General features: G+C 44.0%; 1 protein-coding gene and 1 long non-coding RNA gene across 2 annotated transcripts in view; one reads left to right on the forward strand and one right to left on the reverse strand.

The window, feature by feature from the left end:
- Window positions 1-23,751, forward strand: part of urb1 (URB1 ribosome biogenesis homolog) — a 37,668-nt gene that overhangs the window by 8,892 nt on the left and 5,025 nt on the right. Inside the window, exons 11-32 of the mRNA XM_089013721.1 lie at window positions 6,622-6,783; window positions 6,861-6,993; window positions 7,095-7,217; window positions 7,314-7,426; window positions 7,619-7,726; window positions 7,912-8,028; window positions 8,111-8,249; window positions 9,034-9,192; window positions 12,140-12,339; window positions 12,729-12,941; window positions 13,011-13,196; window positions 13,311-14,124; window positions 14,816-15,014; window positions 15,105-15,288; window positions 15,417-15,475; window positions 15,546-15,736; window positions 16,558-16,668; window positions 16,929-16,992; window positions 17,078-17,246; window positions 17,575-17,677; window positions 17,759-17,919; window positions 17,983-18,094. Of these exons, the coding sequence (XP_088869847.1) occupies window positions 6,622-6,783; window positions 6,861-6,993; window positions 7,095-7,217; window positions 7,314-7,426; window positions 7,619-7,726; window positions 7,912-8,028; window positions 8,111-8,249; window positions 9,034-9,192; window positions 12,140-12,339; window positions 12,729-12,941; window positions 13,011-13,196; window positions 13,311-14,124; window positions 14,816-15,014; window positions 15,105-15,288; window positions 15,417-15,475; window positions 15,546-15,736; window positions 16,558-16,668; window positions 16,929-16,992; window positions 17,078-17,246; window positions 17,575-17,677; window positions 17,759-17,919; window positions 17,983-18,094 (3,820 nt within the window). The remainder of the gene's footprint in view (window positions 1-6,621; window positions 6,784-6,860; window positions 6,994-7,094; window positions 7,218-7,313; window positions 7,427-7,618; window positions 7,727-7,911; window positions 8,029-8,110; window positions 8,250-9,033; window positions 9,193-12,139; window positions 12,340-12,728; window positions 12,942-13,010; window positions 13,197-13,310; window positions 14,125-14,815; window positions 15,015-15,104; window positions 15,289-15,416; window positions 15,476-15,545; window positions 15,737-16,557; window positions 16,669-16,928; window positions 16,993-17,077; window positions 17,247-17,574; window positions 17,678-17,758; window positions 17,920-17,982; window positions 18,095-23,751) is intronic.
- Window positions 2,525-4,899, reverse strand: LOC148888056 (uncharacterized). The gene is made up of 2 exons (XR_016117161.1): window positions 4,335-4,899; window positions 2,525-3,450 (listed from the first exon to the last, which is right to left on the reverse strand). It is a non-coding gene; the product is annotated as an uncharacterized LOC148888056 (long non-coding RNA).

Below are 23,751 nucleotides of genomic sequence, written 5' to 3' on the forward strand. Positions count from 1 at the left end.
CCCCCTTTCAAACCATCTATGTTCTTTCGCTAAGATTTTAACCTCATTGTCGTCAAATGAGTGGTTGCTAGCTTTTAGGTGCAAATGTACTGCCGATTGAGGCCCACTAGTATTATCAGAATCAGAATCATCTTTATTGCCAAGTATGTAGAACACACAAGGAATTTGTTTCCGAATCGTTGTGTGTTGCACCAAGACAACTATTTGATATTCGCCGATACAAATTGACTAGCTGACAAATCAGCCCATTTCCAATGGAGCTTGGGCGCCATCTTCTGCATTTTCTGGGTACTACATTGCTGTCATTGACAGCTCGAATTGACATGGGAAGACTCCTTTAATCAATTGCAAACATTTATGCTTTCCTCTTCAGAACTATTTGAATCATATTCATAACTGGATGAGTAACAAGAAAGCATCTTCTCCGAATTTGAAGCCATTGTTTTGATTCTCGAGCAAGGCAAGACGTCTTGGCGTGACGTCACGAACAAGGGGGTGGAACCTTCTGAAACTGGCCATTTCCGGATTCATTTTGAAGTCATTTTTATTGGTGTTTTTCATTTAACAAAAAATATCAGCCTGCCTGTTTTGGGTATTTTAGATGCTATAAAACGTTTTTCTGACGTCAGTGGGAAACAAAAAAAATGGTGCCGATTGTCCTTTAAATGTAGTGTGTACAAACCTCATAGCACAGTAAGTACACTACAACCCAATTTATTAACTGTCTTTCAAATGTGAAAAATATCCCTGATCAGTTAATAAATTTGTCTCAAGGAATATGCAAGATATGGCATTTACATACTATTTCGCAGATACTTGGAGGAGGAAATGGAAACATATTATAACACAACAAAATATTCAAGCTCAATAATACCTACTTGTGTTAAATTCCGCAAAATCATGGATGGTTTGTCCTGATCGCGCGCTCTACAAACTCACCACGGACGCCCTCGCCTTCACGCGCAAACAATACACGTGTACCGTCGCTGAGCACACAGACATAGGCTACCTGCTGTTGAAATTTGCATACTCGGCACGGCAGCCAATCAGAAGTCTTCTTCTTTCTTCCGGACTTTCACAAGCGTTATAAGGTTGTGCATTTGCATATCATTTTCCAAAATAGATGCACAGAACCTCAGCCCAGAAGATTCAAAAGAAGCTAACAACATATGTGACGCTACAAAACGTAAATTTACATTAAACCGTGACTGTCAACTGTATGTGAGACTTATGAAAGGGGCTTAGTGCCTTGTAGCAAGCAATGCAAACGTTGTCATACATTATACTCTTTCATAACTGCCACAGTTTCAGTGCAGATCAAACAGACACACTTCCCCTTGAATTCTTTGAAGAAATATTCACTCTCCTACCGTGTCTGAAATTTTCTGCACTCACTTTCTACCTTTCGCTTCTTTGGTCTGCCATGTTTAGTAACTGGGTAAATTTCTTCTGGGATTGGCATTTTTGTTGGAGCAACTCCTTGATCAACAGTAGCTCCCCCTGGTGTTAAAACGTATAAGTGCGGGCAAAATTTGAAGTGCGGGCCATATTCCATTCTGTTTATAAAATTTCACAGTCCAATTAAAAATGGACTGTGGGCCGCAGTTGGCCCGCGGGCCGTAGTTTGGACACCGGTGCACTATACAATTCAATTTGGGCTACTGTTCAAAGAGTTAATGGCTTGGGGGAAGAAGCTGTTTGAATGTCTGCTGGATTTGGTGCGCATGGATCGGTAGCGCCTGCCTGAGGGGAGTAGCTGGAAAAGGTGGTGGGCAGGGTGCGGAGGGTCCAGTATGATTTCCCGCACCCTAGTTTGGAGTCTTGCAGTGTGCAAGTCCTCGAGAGTGGGTAGGGCGGTGCCAATAATTTTTTTCCGCCGTCCTAACTGTCTGTTGAAGTCGGATTTTGTCCATTTTTGTGGCGGCCCCGAACCAAACAGTGATGGAAGAACACAGGATGGATTCGATGACAGCCGTGTAGAAATGTTGCAGCATTTTCTGTGGCAGGTCATGCTTCTTTAGCAGCCTCAGGAAGTACATTCTCTGTTGGGCCTTTTTTAGGATAGAGTTGGTGTTGACCTCCCACTTCATGTCCTGGGAGACTGATTCCCAGGAACTTGAAGGTCTCAACGGTTGACACCAGGCAGTTGGATGGTGTGAGGGGTAGCTGTGGTGATGGATGTTTCCTGAAGCCCACGATCATCTCTACTGTCTTGAGCGTGTTCAGCTCCAGTTTGTGACGGCTGCACCAGAGCTCCAGCTCGGTACGCAGACTCGTCGCCGTCTTTGATGAGACCGATGACCGTGGTGTCGTCTGCGAACTTTATGAATTTGACAGCTGCGTGCGTTGAGGTGCAGTCGTTTGTGTAGACATAGAAGAGCAATGGAGAGAGGACGCATCCCTGCGGGGCTCCAGTGCTCGTGGTTCGTGTTGAGGATGATATTTTCCCCAGTCTGACTGTCACGGTTTGCGAGGTGGTGATGGCGGGTGCAGATCCCAAGAAGCAGGCAGGAGGGAGCAGGAGGTTGTTTGACAAATTGTATTAAAATAAAGGTCAGCAGGAACAAAATGTAAAACATCATCATCTGAATGGAAAAAATACAAAGTAGCAAAAGAAGACCAAGAGTAAAAGTCCGCCAAGGTTAAACAAACACATACACAATGCATGCAGCAAACAAGCGGCAAACAAACAATGGACCGGCCCCGGATGGTCGTGCTGGGTGTCCTTTTAAGTGTCAATGATTAAACGACCAACACCTGCGAGGCTGCAGGCAGGGCTGACGTCACTACCCACTGGTCGCCAATCTGATCGGGACGACCAGCACCTGTGCAGGTGTAGGCGGGGCCGACAGCGCCCCCCGTTGGTCGCCAACCAGATCATGACACTGACCTGTTGTGTCCGTCCTGTCAGGAAGCTGAGGACCCACTGGCAGATCGTAGGGGACACTCCAAGCTGGAGAAGTTTAGGGATGAGGAGTTCTGGTTTGATGGTATTGAACGCAGAGCTGTAGTCCACAAACAGGATCCTTGCGTAGGTTCCTGTGTTGTCGAGGTGGTCGAGGATGTGGTGCAGTCCGATGTTGACTGCATCCTCCACAGACCTGTTTGCCCGGTAGGCAAACTGAAGAGGATCTAGCAGAGGTGATGTTCTTTAGGTGGTTCAGCACGAGGCGTTCAAAGGACTTCATTCATGACCACAGACGTCAGAGCGACAGGTCTGTAGTCGTTCAATCCAGAGGGTGCTGGTTTCTTTGGAACTGGGACGATAGTAGACTGTTTGAAGCAGGATGGGACTTCACACTGTTCCAGGGATCTGTTGAAGATTCGTGTGAAGACTGGAGCCAGCTGGTCAGCGCAGACTTTCAGGCAGGAGGGGGACACTCTGTCAGGTCCCGCAGCTTTCTTGATCTTCTGCTGCTTGAAGAGCCGTCTCACGTCCAGTTCGTGGATCTGTAGGGCAGAGGGCGGAGATACGGTAGTTTCTGGTAATGGTGGGCAAACCAGGGAAATGGGGGTGTCCTTTTCAAATCGGCAAAAGTATGTATTAAGGTCATCAGCCAGACCATTGTTGTACACTGCTTGGGGTGATGGTAAACGATAATTTGTTATTGCTTTCAGGTCATTCCACACCGATGCAGAGTCGGTAGCGGAGAATTGTTTGTTAAGCCTCTCCGCATAACTCTTCTTTGCAATGTTAATTTCCTTTGTCAATCTGTTTCGGGCGAGTTTGTAAAGCGCTCGATCGCCGCTTCTAAATGCGGACTCTTTCTCTTTCCTAAGCTGCCTGAGTTTGGGAGTGAACCATGGCTTGTTGTTGTTGAATGAGCGGAAGGACTTTGTTGGTACACACATGTCCTCACAGAAACTATTGTATGATTTTACAGTGTCTGTGTATTCATCCAATGTGCCCGTTGAAGTTTCAAAGACGCTCCAATTAGTGCAGTCTAAGCATTCTTGTAGCGCTAACTTTGCTTCATCAGTCCATTTTTTAACTGTCTTGACTACCGGTTTTACACATTTGAGTTTCTGTCTGTATGTTGGAATTAAGTGGATTAAATAGTAGTCAGAAAGACCCAATGCTGCATGCGCAACAGACCGGTTGTAACAGTGATCTAGAATGTTTCCTTCTCTGGTGAAACAGTCAATATGCTGCTTATATTTGGGAAGTTCACGGTTTAGACGTGTTTGATTAAAATCACCCAAAATGATCAGGAGTGACTCTGGATATTTAAGTTCGAGTTGGTTTACATGGTCCGCTAGCGTTTGTATACACGCGTTAGCATTAGCTTGTGGCGCGATGTACACGGCGACGAGAATAAAGGAAGCGAACTCACGTGGCGTTGAGAGACAGTGATTCCAAGCCAGGACTGCAGTGTGCGTCGAGCATCGTGACATCGGTGCACCATTCTTCGTTGATGTAGAAGCATATTCCACCACCTTTGGATTTCCCCGATTGCTCCGTGTCGCGGTCGGCTCTGAGGAGACGGAAGCCGGGTAGGTGTAGCGCGGAATCCGGGTGGTGGTCACTGAGCCAGGTCTCAGTGAAGTACAGCGCAGCAGAGCGTGCAAATATTTTATTCGTTTTTGTGAGAAGAAGTTCGTCCATCTTGTTTGGTAGCGAGCGTAGATTAGCGAGGTGGATCGATGGGAGCGGCGTTCGAAATCCACACTGCCGTAGCATAATGAGCACGCCGGCTCGCTTACCCCTCCGACGCCGGCGTCTCAAAGCTCCGTACAGAGCTACTACGCCGCTCGCGAGCAGCCCTGAAAAACCTTGTAGATTTTGGTGTGTCGGTGATGTTGATAAAGTCTTTTTTTGAGAATTTGTTGAGTCTCCCCAATGTACTGCTCTTTACAATTTTTATTCTTACAATGTATTGAATAAACTACATTACTTTGTTTTTCATTTGGTAGCCTATCTTTTGGATGCACTAATTTTTGCCTTAACGTGTTTATCGGTTTGAAATAAGTAGGAATTTTGTGTTGCCAAAGGACACTGTAATTTTTCAGGAACTCCTGCAATGTAAGGTACTGCAACTCCTCTCCTTTTTGTATCTTGAGAATTTTTGGTTTCATTCCCTATTCTTTCTTTCTGACATTTATTGAATGACCACTGAGGGTACCGACAGTTAGTGAGTGCTCTCCTGATATGTTTTGACTCCTTTTCTCTACCTTCAATGCTAGTTGGTATTAGTTTAGCCCTATGCTGGAGGGTTCTGATAACCTCTAGTTTGTGTTGTAAAGGGTGGTTAGAGTCAAAAAGTAAGTATTGGTCAGTGTGCGTAGCCTTCCTAAAGACTTCTGTTTTTAGCGCTCTGTCCTCTTTTATAATTACTTTACAATCCAAGAAGGCTAGTTGGTTCTCTTTAATGTCCTCACGAGTAAATTTAATGTTGATGTCTACAGAGTTGAGGTGATCTGTGAAGGATTGAATTTCTTGTTTTTTAATTATGACAATAGTATCGTCCACATATCTAAACCAGTGTCTAGGTTTTGTCCCCGGGAAGGATGTGAGGGCCTGTTTCTCCATCTCTTCCATGTGCAGATTAGCCAGTATGGGTGAAACTGGTGAGCCCATAGCACAACCATGAATTTGTTTATAAAATTTCTTCCGAAATTAAAAATACGTAGTATTAAGGCAGATTTCCAATAATTGGCAGATGTGATCCGGTTTAAGTTTGGTTCTTTCATGCAGAGAAACATCCGCCAGCAGTCTCGTCCTCACCATTGAGACTGCTGCTGGGGTTGGGACAGATGTAAAGAGAGAAGTCACATCGTAAGATGCCAAAGTTTCCTCAGGTTCCAATATGAGGTCTTTGATCCTCTCTCCAAACCCTGTGGTGTTCTCTACGTTATATTCTGTGTTACCAACCAACGGAGCTAAGATAGTCTTTAAATATTTGGCTACATTGTATGTAGAGGAGTCAATGCTACAAACAATGGGTTTGAGGGGGAACCCTTCTTTATGTATTTTTGGCAGGCCATAGATACATGGCGTGGCCTCTCCCGGGTATAATCTAAAATACATCTGTTTGTCTATATGTTTTCCTTTCTCTAACGTTTGGAGACAGTCTATCATTTCTTTCTTGTATCTATTGGAAGGGTTCCTTTTTAGTTGCTCATAAGTGTTAGAATCACTGATTAACCTATTTATTTTGTCATCATAATCCAATGTGTTGAGAAGCACTGTGCATCTGCCCTTGTCTGCTGGCAAAATAGTAATATTTTTTGTAGAGTAGTTAACGCCTTTGTCTCTTCTAATGTTTTGTTGGATGGAGGTAGTTTGGCCCTACTGAGAAGGGCTGATATTTTAATGCGTAGATCATCTGCCTCTGCATACGAAAGTTTATTTTAAAAAAAAGTACAGATGACGGCTGAAGAAACCTTCTCATCGATGCTTGGTGAAGTTTGAAAGTTAAATACAACTGAATCTTTTTAATAAGAAGGAAACAAAATCAACTGATTTGTCCTTCAGTGTCATGCAAATTGTTGTAAGATGGCATTTGAGGCAATTTTATTGTCCATTTTGAAGAATTTCACCACCTGTGTCCCAAACTGAGAATCCCTGAACTCGACCAAAAATTCGCTTTTCTCTTTGTTTTTTGTTTTGTTTTTTGATAGCTTGCCAACACAGCGGTGCAGCTCACCACCTTCAGCATGATGAGCTTCATCTTGAAGAAAGCCAACAAGAACATTGAGTTCCTCACCGACCACCGTTCAGATTTATACACCCCGACCACCATGGCCGACCTGGTGCGGCAGTACAGGGAGATGATGTGCAAGGTGAATGGGACAAAATGTCATTTTAAGACCCGACGAATGTAGCGTCTTCTTTTCTGAAGTCATCTCGGTTTTCCTAGATTTTGCCCGATATGATGAGCGTGGTTTCAAAATGGCAGTCACTCAGCAAGAAGGACAAAGTGGAAGGAAGTCAGACAAACGACGAAAGCAGCACGCAACGACCGGAGAAAGAGGAGCAGGCCAGTTTATTAGGTACACATGTGTCAACGTCAGCTTTATTGGATTGTGTGTTTAAATTGGGCATCCCTGTTCAAATGGAGTCCTTTCAACCAAGTGGACAAAATACTTTGCAGCTCCTGAGGCCCCAGAGTTCATCCTGCTCAAGGCGCTCATCCTGCAGGTCGTTGGTCTGTACCAAAAAGTTGTGCCGTATTTGGTCACTCAATGCAAGTTTGACTTCAGCAAGCTCCTCAAAGGTAATTCATTTTATTTCTAAACTATCGGATTTGTCTGTCAGAACCCTCGTGAACCCCCAGCCTTGCCCTCCCCTCCACCATGTTTTTTCTCCGAAGGCATTGTGTCAGAGGGAGCCATGAACGAGGAGATTGCCCCTGTCTTGCAGCATCAGATACTACAGCTGGCTTTAGACCTCCCTCCCAGCAAATTCTCGTGGTTCCGTCTTCAGGTAAGAAGAATGTGAAAAAGGGAGAAGTGTTACGCCCACGCCTTTATTCAAATCAGACTGTCTCCAGCCCTCTGTTAAATAAATAAAATAAAGTCATCAGAGTCACAGTAGTGTTCAGGAAAACCGTGCTTATTCTTTTTTTTGAGTACCCCACATGCAAACATTTTTTGCCACCCTCATCGCTCCCCACAGGAAGGGGCGGCTGACAACGGCAAGTCCGTTCTCTATCTGCTCCTCAAGATGTTTGTTGGGACTCGCAGTGGCCAACTCAAGACCTCCACTCGAATGCTTGTTATTAAAGTAAGCCACCCATCGTACTGTATACGTGCCCCCCTTTACCCAAATGTGTGTATTTGTGCTACTCTAGTGAGTGCGATGGAAAATTACAGATTGTTTTTTTCTAGCTGTAATCAACACATGTTGGGGACCCCCCCCCCCCCCCCCCCCCCCCCCCCCCCCCCCCCCCAAAAAAAAAATTTCTTCAGGTTTTGAAGGACAGTGGTGTATTTGAACACACCTGGGCTGAACTTGAACTCTGGCTGGACCAGCTGGACCGAGTCGAGCCCAGCCAGCAAGAGGCAGTCATCCAGTTCTTGGAGAGTGTGAGCAAGCTCGTCGAGGTTCCCTCAGATGATGATCACGATGTCACCATCAGGGAATTAATGGTCAATGTCCTCTTTGTAGGTGTTCATCAAGCTTGTGTGCCATTCGCACACATACACAGATCAAATCGCCAATCTGGTGCAGGAGGCGGCTTATCAGCAGTCCAACCTGAGCAGCCAGGAGGGAGACACCGCCAGTGTGTGCGTGTCGCATATCGATGGTGAGCCTTTTACATGTCTTGTGCGATGCCTCATGGTGGAAACCTGCCTGCAGGTGGGTGTTTTTAAGTCCCGTTAAAATGCATCCACACCATGCATGAAGCATGCACACGGTAATGAATCCTTGTTACATTAATAATAATATTCAGCGGTGAAATTATTCAGCACTGACGGACTGACCTTGCATATGAGGAATTGACACAAATAATATAATTTCAAGTCACAAAAGTCACATTTGGGCATTTGCACACAGATTAACAAATCTGCATTCAGAGGCGAACGATAAACTAAGCTAGCCGTTAGCCTGTCTCGTTACTATTGCGCACAGCGATTGCAAATGCTTTTTTTATTGCGGTGAATGACTTGGGACACACATCAAGGAAACCACATCCATTAATGAAAATTCTCAATATGGAGGGACCATCACTAAATGTAAAAATTAAGAATAATTCATTGAGATGAAATTCACAAATATACGAAAACACAAATGAAATGAGGATTTCCGTTATAATATACAAAAAAGTAAAAATAATATTACATCACATATATTTTTAACTCTGTCACATGACCATGAAAATATGGCTAAAATCGCACCAACAGATGCTTGAAACTCATATTTAGACTCATAAAAACGCATTTTTAAAATACATGTTTCTCAATTCTCACTTAATCTCACGGACAACAATCCAACAATTGGGGCTTTTTGCTGACTCTGAAATGGGAGGGAAGCGAACCATTCCAATTTGAGTGTGATTGTTTATGTGTGCTCCGCCTTCCTGCCGCCAGATGTCTTGGACATGCTGGACGTCATCATGGAGGGCAACGAAGACGACGGCGATGAGTTTGGGCCACCTTTAAGCGAGGACCTTATTGTTCAGACTTTCCCCTTCAGCGTGGCTGTTCCTGCCGCTTTGGAGGCTCGCAACAAACTTTCTCCAGACAAAGGTGACAAGCACTTCCTTTCTGATATCCAACACGTCTCCACTGCTCAACCGAGTCAAACTTTTTATTGTTTCCTAAGACAAGGCCACATTGATTTTTTTCTCTTACCTTCCAAAACAGAATTTCACCACCTGTGTCCCAAACTGAGAATCCCTGAACTCGACCAAAAATTCGCTTTTCTCTTTGTTTTTTGTTTTGTTTTTTGATAGCTTGCCAACACAGCGGTGCAGCTCACCACCTTCAGCATGATGAGCTTCATCTTGAAGAAAGCCAACAAGAACATTGAGTTCCTCACCGACCACCGTTCAGATTTATACACCCCGACCACCATGGCCGACCTGGTGCGGCAGTACAGGGAGATGATGTGCAAGGTGAATGGGACAAAATGTCATTTTAAGACCCGACGAATGTAGCGTCTTCTTTTCTGAAGTCATCTCGGTTTTCCTAGATTTTGCCCGATATGATGAGCGTGGTTTCAAAATGGCAGTCACTCAGCAAGAAGGACAAAGTGGAAGGAAGTCAGACAAACGACGAAAGCAGCACGCAACTACCGGAGAAAGAGGAGCAGGCCAGTTTATTAGGTACACATGTGTCAACGTCAGGTTTATTGGATTGTGTGTTTAAATTGGGCATCCCTGTTCAAATGGAGTCCTTTCAACCAAGTGGACAAAATACTTTGCAGCTCCTGAGGCCCCAGAGTTCATCCTGCTCAAGGCGCTCATCCTGCAGGTCGTTGGTCTGTACCAAAAAGTTGTGCCGTATTTGGTCACTCAATGCAAGTTTGACTTCAGCAAGCTCCTCAAAGGTAATTCATTTTATTTCTAAACTATCGGATTTGTCTGTCAGAACCCTCGTGAACCCCCAGCCTTGCCCTCCCCTCCACCATGTTTTTTCTCCGAAGGCATTGTGTCAGAGGGAGCCATGAACGAGGAGATTGCCCCTGTCTTGCAGCATCAGATACTACAGCTGGCTTTAGACCTCCCTCCCAGCAAATTCTCGTGGTTCCGTCTTCAGGTAAGAAGAATGTGAAAAAGGGAGAAGTGTTATGCCCACGCCTTTATTCAAATCAGACTGTCTCCAGCCCTCTGTTAAATAAATAAAATAAAGTCATCAGAGTCACAGTAGTGTTCAGGAAAACCGTGCTTATTCTTTTTTTTGAGTACCCCACATGCAAACATTTTTTGCCACCCTCATCGCTCCCCACAGGAAGGGGCGGCTGACAACGGCAAGTCCGTTCTCTATCTGCTCCTCAAGATGTTTGTTGGGACTCGCAGTGGCCAACTCAAGACCTCCACTCGAATGCTTGTTATTAAAGTAAGCCACCCATCGTACTGTATACGTGCCCCCCTTTACCCAAATGTGTGTATTTGTGCTACTCTAGTGAGTGCGATGGAAAATTACAGATTGTTTTTTTCTAGCTGTAATCAACACGTGTTGGGGACCCCCCCCCCCCCCCCCCCCCCAAAAAAAAAAATATTTCTTCAGGTTTTGAAGGACAGTGGTGTATTTGAACACACCTGGGCTGAACTTGAACTCTGGCTGGACCAGCTGGACCGAGTCGAGCCCAGCCAGCAAGAGGCAGTCATCCAGTTCTTGGAGAGTGTGAGCAAGCTCGTCGAGGTTCCCTCAGATGATGATCACGATGTCACCATCAGGGAATTATTGGTCAATGTCCTCTTTGTAGGTGTTCATCAAGCTTGTGTGCCATTCGCACACATACACAGATCAAATCGCCAATCTGGTGCAGGAGGCGGCTTATCAGCAGTCCAACCTGAGCAGCCAGGAGGGAGACACCGCCAGTGTGTGCGTGTCGCATATCGATGGTGAGCCTTTTACATGTCTTGTGCGATGCCTCATGGTGGAAACCTGCCTGCAGGTGGGTGTTTTTAAGTCCCGTTAAAATGCATCCACACCATGCATGAAGCATGCACACGGTAATGAATCCTTGTTACATTAATAATAATATTCAGCGGTGAAATTATTCAGCACTGACGGACTGACCTTGCATATGAGGAATTGACACAAATAATATAATTTCAAGTCACAAAAGTCACATTTGGGCATTTGCACACAGATTAACAAATCTGCATTCAGAGGCGAACGATAAACTAAGCTAGCCGTTAGCCTGTCTCGTTACTATTGCGCACAGCGATTGCAAATGCTTTTTTTATTGCGGTGAATGACTTGGGACACACATCAAGGAAACCACATCCATTAATGAAAATTCTCAATATGGAGGGACCATCACTAAATGTAAAAATTAAGAATAATTCATTGAGATGAAATTCACAAATATACGAAAACACAAATGAAATGAGGATTTCCGTTATAATATACAAAAAAGTAAAAATAATATTACATCACATATATTTTTAACTCTGTCACATGACCATGAAAATATGGCTAAAATCGCACCAACAGATGCTTGAAACTCATATTTAGACTCATAAAAACGCATTTTTAAAATACATGTTTCTCAATTCTCACTTAATCTCACGGACAACAATCCAACAATTGGGGCTTTTTGCTGACTCTGAAATGGGAGGGAAGCGAACCATTCCAATTTGAGTGTGATTGTTTAAGTGTGCTCCGCCTTCCTGCCGCCAGATGTCTTGGACATGCTGGACGTCATCATGGAGGGCAACGAAGACGACGGCGATGAGTTTGGGCCACCTTTAAGCGAGGACCTTATTGTTCAGACTTTCCCCTTCAGCGTGGCTGTTCCTGCCGCTTTGGAGGCTCGCAACAAACTTTCTCCAGACAAAGGTGACAAGCACTTCCTTTCTGATATCCAACACGTCTCCACTGCTCAACCAAGTCAAACTTTTTATTGTTTCCTAAGACAAGGCCACATTGATTTTTTTCTCTTACCTTCCAAAACGTTCCCGATTTATTTTCCCGCGTGAAAGCCACTTTTTAAAACAGTAGTGTGTGCCTTTACCTCTGATAGGGGCTGTTTTTGAGTACCTGTCGGCCGTGGTCTGTCATGTCCTGCACAGCCAGCGGGACCCGCTTCCGCTGTGCCTGGGTCTGCTGCAGTACGACAAAGAGCTGGCGTCCTCCGAGCCGCCCGTGGCCGCCCACAACTCCGTCGTGCGACTTCACCGATATTACTCCAAGTGGCTGCCGCAGCAGTGTCAAGTGCAGCTGGTCAGTTTCAGTTTTCTGTCTGAAGATAAATATCCGTTAACACGGAATATTTACAGAAACCCATTTATGTCTGTCTGTCTGTCTGTCTGTCCGTCTGTCTGTCCATTTATGTATTTATCCATTTATTTATGCTTTTATTTATCTATCCAATTTTTTATTTTTCTATTTATTTATTTATTTATCTGTTTATTTATCTATCCACTTATTTATTTACTTATTGCATTTTCGGTTCTCCCACCTTTTTGGTTCACTGGCATTCATCTCAGACGCATTTGACAGTATGTTTACCAGACGATCATTCGGAGTGAGAGACGTATGATGTCATCAAGTCCCCATTATTGTGGGGCCCTAATAAAGTGTCCGCTACATTTTTTTTCTTCTTCTTGCAGTTTAAATCATCAGAATATCATCCGGATAAAACATTGTCATCATTCACCGCTCTATTGAAAGCGGCGTATCTGGAAGGTTTAAATTCCATGCTGGAGGACAGCTTTAGGACAAAGGTGGAGAATGCCGTGGCTTCCATGTCGGCCGCTGACCATCTGCTGTCCATCAAACAGATTCTGCTCTACATCAAATCATCTGTGGACAACTTTGGCGCAGTAAGAGAGCCAACAGTTTGCGGTCATGATGCTCATTTGTGTTATTTATTTTGCTTGGCTTCTGCATAGGGTACGTCAAAGGCTGGCTTGACCATTTTGAAGAGCTTAATGCAATTGCTACGAGATCTGGTGGTCAAGCTTCAAAGCTGGCCGGTGCCTTCTGAGCCTGAACCCATAAAACAAGACAACCAAGATGGATCGGATCTCTTCCTGGATGTCAACCAGTCGTCCAACGTTGAGGCTGACAGAGATCAGGTGAGGAACAAAAAACACATGGACATGTTCGTTTTTTTGGAGGATGATTGTTGAGTATAACTGGTGGAGAATCTGCCAGCCAGAAGACTCAATCGTGGCCTCCTGTATTTTTAGATGCTTCTCTCGGCCCTGAGTTCCATTTTCAAACATCCCTGCGTGGAGCAGTGGTATCTGTCTCTGGAACAAGCCACCCTGCCCCAGCACTCTCTGAACTCTGTCCGACTGAAGCGCGTCTGCGCTCAGCTGAGTGATGACATCACCGCCCTGTTGAAGATGGCTGCCCCCGATCTGCGTGAGCTGGGTCACACGGAGCTTATCGCACCCTACGCCGATGCTATCCAAAAAGCCGTGCACAGGGAACTGCTGGTGACCAATTCACAGACTCCCAGGACTCAGTCCAAAGCTTTCCAGGCCCTCCTCTCCTTGCACGCCTACATGGACCCCCATAAATTGAGAGACGTGGTGTCCGCGTTACTCCTCCTCCCACAGGAGAGGCTCGTGACCGTGCAAGACGAGTTGAGCGTCTACGGCCAGGCCGCGCTGCGGATTCTCACTGAGAATCAGAACCGGGACGACGGTCCCTTTTTGTCGCAGGCTCACCTGGGCGGGCTGGGTACACTTCTGCTGTCCTGTTCCAGCCCGGCGGTGGAGGCCTTCCTGCTCCAGATACTGTCGGACGAGCCCGGAAGTTCCAGACTCCTCCACGCCGACGTGCTACAGCGCTGTCTCGGCCGTCCCCTCCGAGACTCTGTGGCCATCGCGGACTTACTTTTGAGCAACTCGTCCACACAGCGCCTCTACTTTGAGACCTGGTGCCTGCAGTCGGATAACCTACAGAAAGTGACCGCTATGATGGGAACCTACCTCCCGCTGATCAGAGCGTACTTGCTTGCGGCGGCGAGGGATGATCCGGCCATGCCCAAAGACGGTATGTTTTGAAAGCGATGGCAAAATGTACGTTTCGTTTGCTCTTTTAGTACCTCTGCCGTTCAAACAGCAGAATAAAATGCACCGGCAAACGACTGTGTATTTGTGAGCAAATTTGGACTCATCTTTTTTCCGCAACGGAGTTTGATATTTTTAAACCGATTTGTTCAATGTGTTGTTGATTATTTTTTTGTGTGTAGCCAAAGCTGTAATGTCAAGCCAATCTGAATCCATATCTGTTCCAGTTTGTCCATTAAATCACAAGATTATCTAACTAATTAAAATAAGTAAATGTTCCGTTTGTTACTTCTTTGTCGAATCCAATTTGAATCTCGTTCTTTAAGCTTGATTTTAAATTTGTCGCAATTCCAAATTTGTGCGCAGTCAAAAGCTGTGAATCAGGTTTGAATCCGGATCTGATCAATGGCGGATCTATATATTAATTTACTGAATACTTTCATATAAATTAAATAGGGGAACATTTTTAAAGTGTCTAAAATGCTACAAATCATCATTGAACAAAAAATGTATGCAAAGCCAGAAACTGTAATGTCAAATTTAATTTTTAGTCTGATCAAAACAAGACTTGGGAAAACAAATAAAACTCATCTCATTCAATTTAAATAAAATAAGTCTGCCAGTCACTTTCTACTTGATCTGATTTGATTTTGTGTCTTGATTTATTTTTGCAGTCCAGAAAACTGTTTTAAAAGCCCTGACAAAGAATCTCCTGCCCAAGTTGATCCAGTCTGCTCTGGGAGAGGTAACCCAAGCTGCCATTGTGGTTGAAATCCTGGCAGCTCTGATCGAGCTCTCCGCGAACATCGATGACATCAGGGACTTGATAAACATCTTGCCGGATGCTCTGCAGAAGGAGAACAGTTTTGAAAGGTGACATGTAGATGGCATTTAACAAATAATTGGCTCAGAATATGTCTGATTCTCATTTTTTTTTTTTTTACCCTTCCCCGCCCTTGTTAGATGGCAGCTGGTTAATTTCATCACAGAGAAGTTACGTAACTGTCCAGAAGAAGGCATGTGGAGGAAGCGAGTCACCACATCGGCCCTAAAGTGTCTGATCGCTTCTTTTGGGGGCGGCAAAAATCAGTCCGTAGCCACCTGCACCCACGAGCGGCGCATCTTGGAAAGACTGCAGACACTCGTGGTAGGATAACGGGGCACTTGCAAGAACATTTCCCGTCTGCCAATTTGTCATTCTTTCTATTTTCTGCGGTTCATTGAATGAATGGTTTTATTGTTTTTGCGTTTTGACCGCATGTCATCTCTGTACAGACATCACCCGACGAGATTGATGCGGCCGATTGGAACGCCTTTGTGAAGAATGGACTGAAGTGAGTGAATTGTTATTTATTCTTTCCTTCATTGAAAAAGAAATGTAATTATTGGTGTGTTCTTCTGCAGGAGCCGCTATAACAATGAACATTTCCTCAACACTCTGAGGAGCATTTTGGAAGTCATCTACCAGCCCGACGCCATCCCAAACGGTTTTATCACACTAGCGACTGTCCACATGATGACCAGCAGCCACTCCTTGTTCCTGCCCACCATGTTGGACTCTGACGACGACGGCTTGAGCAGGAGGCAAGCCAAAGGTGCGCAAATAGCTCCGAAATAACAGAACAGTTGAATTCTGGCTTTTTCAATACACTTAACATTCGACTTAGGACCGGCACGACTTACGACCACCCATACTTACGACCACGACCGCCAGACCCTATATTTTTTTATTTTAACTCTACGCATGGCACCGCAACGCGCTAGCAGCCCGGCAACGCATCCGACAATTTTGGGCAGCATCTCACGTTCGCACAGCAATCGACCGCGTGATGGCACCGTAGGGGGAATGTCCACTGACGCCGCCCGCGATGCGGCCAGAACTAGAGCAGAGTTCGGTGGGCATCGGCACTTGTGGGCGCGGGACCGCTGCGACATGAAGTGGGGAAGGGTCCCCCGAACCCTGGCCGCGACGCAGCCAGGACTAGAGCTGAGGCGGGTCGGGCATCAGTGCTCAGGCGCGTGGGATCACCGCGACGAGAATGCCGCGTCGGGCCTACGAGTCGGGCCTACGAGTCGGGCCTACGAGTCGGGCCCACGAGTCGGGCCCACGAGTCGGGCCCACGAGTCGGGCCCACGAGTCGGGCCCACGAGTCGGGCCACGTGTCTGCGCAGAGAGCAGGGTAAGGCTGGGGAGAGGGCAACCAGTAGAACACTGGCGACCCAGACCCCGCCCGCCACCAAATCAGATCATTTGAGAGTCATTTAGCACCATGTCTCTCGTCAACATTTGCATGGATTTCGACTTACGACCATTTTGACTTAATGGCCGTTTGGTCGGAACGGAACCGGGTCATAAGTCGGATGTTACCTGTAAATAGTTGGGCTTTTTTTATTTTATTTTTTTTTGCTTTTACAGAAGCTTTGGTGTCACTCCTCCTTTGCTTGGTAAAGAAATGTCCAACGGTGTGCAACATGAATCATTTCTTGGTACTTTTGGGAGCTTACGGAGCCACGCTTGGCGCTACAGGTAATTTTAGGCGAGGTGGAATCCAGATCTGTATAATCAAATGTTATGATTATGAGTATTTATTTATGAATTTCTTTTTTTATCTGTTTGTTTGTTTGTTTTTTGTTTGATTTTATTGTTTTATTATTGTTTTTGTATTTTGTATGTATTTATTTTTTGTGTATTTGTATTTTCTTATGTCATGTTCACATATTTGAATTACCTCTTTCAAAAGCTTTGATATTCTACTTTTTTCGTTGCATATTGCCTTTTGAAAACAGATCAGACAATACATCTGCTCCTTCAGGAATATGAAAACAATAATGTCAGTCTTATCAAATTTCAGTGAGTATCATTTAATTTCCTCTTCCTATTCACGAATAGATAACTAATGACCAATCCAGTCACGCTTTAAAAATTCCCCCCACAGATCTATTATTTGGGGGAAAGCAGCTTTGGAGCACCACAAAACCAGGAAGAGTTTGGGATCGTCCCTTTGGAAGCAGACCCACTCGGATGACCTCTTGGCCTTGCTGAACGCTGACAAGATGCTCCAAACCATTGCACACTATCCGCAGCTGCGCAGGATTATCCCACAGGTTTGCTTGGTAAAATGTTGCATCAGCGCAATTTTCATTTGACCCCAAAAATAATAGATACATAACTGTATAGATGCAATCATACATACATGCAATCATGCATACATACATGCATGCATACATGCATACATACAGTACATGCATACATTCATACATAAACAAACTGGTAAATATATAAAAAAAAACAAATACATAGATAAACAAACAAATGCATAAATACAAAAATGTATACATAAATAAATACATCAACTCATGGAAAACATAAATGCCTTTTCAGCTTTTTTTAAAGTTGTTATCGCCTGCATCTCAATTTCTGGAACATTTACAGGCTGATAAAGTGCAGCTATTCGACTTCAAAGCTGTGAACGATCTCAGCGGTTTGTACGACCCGAGCTTCCTCCTCCCTCTCTTCAGCGCCATTCTCCGACCAGGTGCGTAAACGGCAATTTTGCCTCCCGCGGCCCCTTGTCTCATACCCCCCTCTCCTTCACCCGTACGTCTCCTCGTGGCAGAGTCTGTGGTGGACTGTTTCAAGTTTGTCTCGAGCCACGCCCTCGGTCTGACCTTGGCCGCTCTGAGCAGCTACCACACCAAAGTGCGAGCGGCGGCCTACCACGTGCTGAGCTGTTTCTACCAGCACCTGGAGGCCGCACGCTTCAGAGAGAAACGACAGGTACAAAAAAATGGACATTCTTAAGAATAAAATGAAAATGAATGTAACCAGTGTTCGTAACAGGTACTTTACTTGCTGGACATGGTGAAGAATGGAGTTCACCAGCAAAATCAGAGGCTTCCCTTTGTCGTGACCACGTACCTCAGCAAAGTGGCTCAGCTGATGCTCAAACCTGGTGGGTGACCTTAAAATAAATAATAATAAACTACTTAGGGACTCAATAATCACTTGCTATACACGCGGGGTAGGGACTGAGTCTGGCTGAAAAAAAAAACTATATATATATATATATATATATATATATATATATATATACACACACACACACAGTAAAGTCTCGTTATATCGATATCGGATATATCGATAGTCCCGGTTATATCGATACTATTTCTATGCACGCACGGAGAAATATACATGCAAACAGGGTCGGATATATCGATAGTCCCGGTTATATCGATATTTTTTCGGACTCCCTTGAATATCGATATAACGAGACTTTACTGTATATATATAGATATAGATATAGAGATAGATAGACATAAAGGTTAGAGGTGGCGGTGGTGTTCTTGACTGGGTTATTCAACAAGATCTTAGATGGTGAACAGATGCCTGAAGAATGGAGACGAAGTGTACTCGTGCCCATTTTAAAGAACAAAGGAGATGTGCAGAGTTGTACTAACTACAGAGGAATAAAGTTGATGAGCCATACAATGAAACTGCACTGTAAAACCCAACAAGTTGAAAGTACTCAAAATTTTTATGGCAACTGATTACGTCAAAATTTTTGAGTACAGTTTACTCAAAAATTTTGAGTAGTGGAAATAAATTTTATGAGTTTGACTGAACTTAAATGTTATGAGTTTGAATGAACTTAAAAGATGTACTTTCAGTTTACTCTAATGTTTTCTTGTTATTTTAATTTTTAAGAAAATTAGGTTTCATATTTAAGCGTAACCAACTCAAATTTATAATGTTACCTGAAAAAATATATTCATGTATACTGCACTTACATTTGCCTTGTCTGTTTCTGTGCACATTTTTTTATTAAGGTTTAAAACAACCTTTGATAAAACATTCATGATAACAGTACCAAATGCACAGCATGTCCACGTACCAAAACAACAAATAAACCTCTGAGCAGTTCTTTTTTAGTAATTAACACAACATCGTGATAAAGATGTGAAATAAACACAACAACAAAACAAAACAGAAAAAAACAACAAATTATACTCTGCTGTTCTGTTAAAAAATAAATTCTCTGACAATAAATACAAGAGAATACATTTCAATGTACTCGTTATAAGGTGCAAATCAAAGCAAAACTTACTAAAAACAAACAGTATTCATGAAATGAAAAAATACATTTTGGTGAAATCCAGGTTTACACATCAAATTATGAATACAAAATCAGTCACAACCAGTACATCAATGTTTAGGTATACAAAGCAGAGTAAAACTATGAAATTACTTATCCAGTGTTGCTTTGTTCCGTAATATTGGAGGCACTGGTGCCTTCAATATTGCGGAACAAAGCATTTTTTAAACTTAGCAGGGGTGGTTTGAGTGGTCTGTTATCATCAAGACACAGCAGTGTTTTCTGAATGAAGGTGAATGTGTGGATTAATTTTTTGGGAGAATCTAAATGCAGTGCATACATTAAATCAAACAAGAGGAGGTGTGTATCAGCCAACCTGGGGAGACATCTCACAATAATGCCATCTTCTGTCACAACAGAAATGCTGTTGGGGTTAAACAAGATGGCGCTAATTGTCAGTTGTCACGGAGAGAAGTGCGACAGGAAGGTTTTCAATGTCTGGATCCTCTTCCCACTGCAAAATACATCAATAGACATTTGTGTTAAGTCAGGCAATACATACATTGCATGTTTTGAAGAACTGTGAGTCATCTTCTCGTAGGTATGCATGGAGAGCACGAAGGGCCAGACTGCGTCTCGTGTATATGCTGTTCCTTTATCAAAAGCCAAGTTAATTTGGGGAAAGCGACAGGAGCTTAACATTGCAGTACTTGTCTTCAGCATCTCAAACCCAAGACAGTGGCCTATGGATACCTATGGAGAATTAAGTTTAGGTAAAATTCTGTTCAATATAAAAAAAATACATACATGTATTATTTTTAATATGATTCGGGTAATTAATCATGTAGCATTAATAAAAATGTAAACATACCTTAGATAATGGTGGTGTTACTCAATTTCCACCCTGGGGCTAAAAGGTTGAATAGAAAAAAGAGACAACAAATCTAATCATTTAATTTAATAAAACACCTTGATCCATGTTTACTTTTTAAATTGAATAAATCTAATTTACCAGATTAAATGATGCCATCAAGCCAGTCAGGTGTTTGCAGTTTGAAAAATGGTGTTTGCAGTTTCAAAATTACATTTAAAAAGTTTTATGTTTACACATGAATGACCATTTAAAACTACACCAATTGTACAGAGTGATATTTCATTTGGCTAGCATTATATTTACTTAGTGCCTTCTTAAAACGGCAGCACAAATGTTGCACGTTGAATTAGCATGACTTATTGTGCTGCCGTTTAAAACAAAGTTAACTCAAAGCACCAACCTGCTGGCGTTGCAGCATCTGTGTGGTGGATTTCGGGTGACCCTTATAACTTTTGAAGTTCATATAAAACTTAATTTAACACCCATTTGACTATTATTGTCGAACCTTGGCGGACACAAACATAACTCGCAACACCCCGAGATAGATATTACTCCACCACCGCCCAAACAAACCTTCGCGGTACAATTCTCCTAATAACCCTGCTGTGTCTTTCAACAAACAAGAGACGTTTAACAAACATTCCTACTTACCACAGAAGAGCTCATTAGGAGAAGTCCTTGGCTCGAGCGGCGGATATAATGCCCCAAACGGACTTTCCAAAATATTCCTTTCCTGTGGAGCGACTACAGCATTGACACACTGGGTCCTTGTAGTCTACATTTTGTTTTTCTACTTTCATTCCTTTCATCACTTTGCTGCTGTGAAATGTAAATTTCTCCACTGTGAGACTAATAAAGGCATATCCAATCCAATCCAATATATAGTATATTAAATACGATTGTTTGGATTGGATATGCCTTTATAAGTCTCACAGTGGAGAAATTTACATTTCACAGCAGCAAAGTGATGAAAGGAATGAAAGTAGAAAAACAAAATACATGAGCTGCTGGAAAGGCAGCCACTCTCGCGGCGCCGTCTTGAAGTCAAAAGAACCAAAAAAACTAACAAATAATATGACAGCATAGAGACAATATGACAAAACAAAGACACAGAGAGACATTCATTCTTCAGGACTTGCTGTACCCTCTTTGTGATGACATGAAGCAGTTCTAGATGAAAGAGGAGAGGATCAAAGCGTCTTTCCACCAGTGGATCAGGGACATCATGGTGGAATGTGCACGTCGACTACAAGCTAAATGTTGAAAGCAAACACGCAGCTGTAGCATCCATTGACGAAAAGAGATTGTCTCACATCTCCTGTTCCACATAAATCTGCTTCAATTCCAAGCTGCAACAGTTCCACATACGCATCGGCGCTCTGCGCTGACGCTCCTTTCTTCTTATCGCGGGTTCCCCAAGCCATGCATCCATCTAGCCGCAGACTGTCCAACAGCACTGACCTTTCCGCTAAACAAAGCGGGGCTGTGAAGATGCTGCCCATTACAGGCGCAAAAAAGCACAATGGCCCCTTCGGTGTCCAGCGATGGCAGTCGAATGGCTCCGACATTCCTCCCATTCAAAAACAGTACTGGCATATTCATGCTGCCGAAAAAGCACAACCGCTCAGCACAGTCTCCTCCTTGATGAATGTCGTGGTCAAAAATGCTGAAAAACAATCTGTATCCGTTCCACACGATGCACAACAACACAAAGTGACAAAAGAAAACACAAAACAAGACAAAAACAACCAAAAAAAGCAAGGCTCATGAGAGCACTTGCTGAGGCTGCCTACTCGGGCGCCATCTTGGACTTCATGTCTTTCCACCCTAATTTAAAATAAATAATCCGTCGGTCTCTGCCAGATTCAGCCGTTGAGAATTCAAATGGCGTCCAATGAGAGCACGCACTGACGTCATCAGGCAGCTTCCTGCCGTGAACTCAAAATGTTTGAGTAAACGATTGCCATGAACTCAAAAGTATTGATCTACTGCAAATTAAAAACGCAGGACTCATTCAAAAACTCAAAACGTTTGAGTTTTTGAAACAAAAAATCGGCTTTTGAGTTGACTGACCTCAATGACTTTAAGTCAGTAGTACTGTTCGGGTTTACAGTGTGGGAAAGAGTAGTCGAAGCTAGACTAAGAGCAGACGTGAACATTTGTGAGCAGCAGTATGGCTTCATGCCAAAAAAGACTACGACAGATGCGGTGTTTGCTTTAAGAATGCTGATAGAGAAGTACAGAGAAGGTCAGAAGGAATTGCATTGTGTCTTTGTAGATCTGGAGAAAGCATATGACAGGGTGCCCAGAGAAGAGCTGTGGTATTGCATGAGGAACTCTGGAGTGACGCAAAAGTATGTCAGAGCGGTGCAAGACATGTATAATGACTGTAGGACAGTTGTGAGGTGTGCTGTTGGTGTGACGGAGGAATTCAAGGTGGAGGTGGGATTCCACCAGGGGTCAGCTCTGAGCCCCTTCTTATTTGCTAGGGTGATGGACAGGCTGACAGACGATGTTAGACAAGAATCTCCTTGGACCATGATGTTTGCAGATGACATTGTGATTTGTAGCGAGAACAGGGAACAGGTGGCGGAGAAACTAGAGATGTGGAGATATGCCCTGGAAAGAGAGGAATGAAGATCAGTCGCAGCAAGACGGAATATATGTGTGTGAATGAGAGGGATCCAAGTGCAAGAGTGATGCTACAGGGAGAAGAGATAAAGAAGGTGGAGGATTTTAAGTACTTGGGGTCAACTGTCCAGAGCAATGGAGAGTGTGGGAAAAGAAGTGAAGAAGCGTGTCCAGGCAGGCTGGATCGGCTGGAGAAAAATGTCAGGTGTGATGTGACAGGAAGCAGAGCTGAAGATGTTGAGGTTTTCTGTGGGAGTGACCAGGTTGGATAGGATCAGGAATGAGTACATTAGAGGGACAACTCCTATTAGAGGCTTTGGAGAGAAAGTCAGAGAGGCCAGACTGAGATGGTTTGGACATGTCCATAGGAGAGAGAGCGACTATCTCGGGAGAAGGATGCTGAGCCTTGAACTGCCAGGCAGGAGACTGAGAGGAAGACCGAAGAGGAGGTTTATGGATGTGGTCAAAGAGGACATGAAGGTAGCTGGTGTGAGAGAAGAGGATGCACAAAACCGGGATAGATGGAGGACATTGATTCGCAGTGGCGACCCCTGAGGGGAAAAGCCGAAAGGAAAAGAAGAAGATATATATATATATAGCCATTATATATATATATATATATATATATATATATATAAAGCCGTTGTCGTGGATGTAGCGGTCCCGAGTGATGGGAACATCAGAAAGAAGGAACATGAGAAAATCGAGAAATACCAAGGAAGGTAAAGGTGACAGTCGTGCCTGTGGTGGTTGGAGCACTCGGGGCAGTGACCCCCAAACTCGACGAGTGGTTGCAACAGATCCCGGGAACAACATCGGATATCTCGGTCCAGAAAAGCGCAGTGCTGGGAACAGCACGGATACTGCGCAGAACCCTCAAGCTTCCTGGCCTCTGGTAGAGGACCCGAGCTGAAATGGGGACAGACACCACCCGTGGTGGGTGAGACGAGGATTTTTTTATATATATGCAGATTTGGTGTGTATGGAGGTACTGTATAGAAACCCCGAAGCA

This window comes from Hippocampus bargibanti, linkage group LG14, assembly GCF_051943395.1.
Source record: "Hippocampus bargibanti isolate YZ-2025 linkage group LG14, ASM5194339v1, whole genome shotgun sequence".
NCBI lineage: Eukaryota > Metazoa > Chordata > Actinopteri > Syngnathiformes > Syngnathidae > Hippocampus > Hippocampus bargibanti.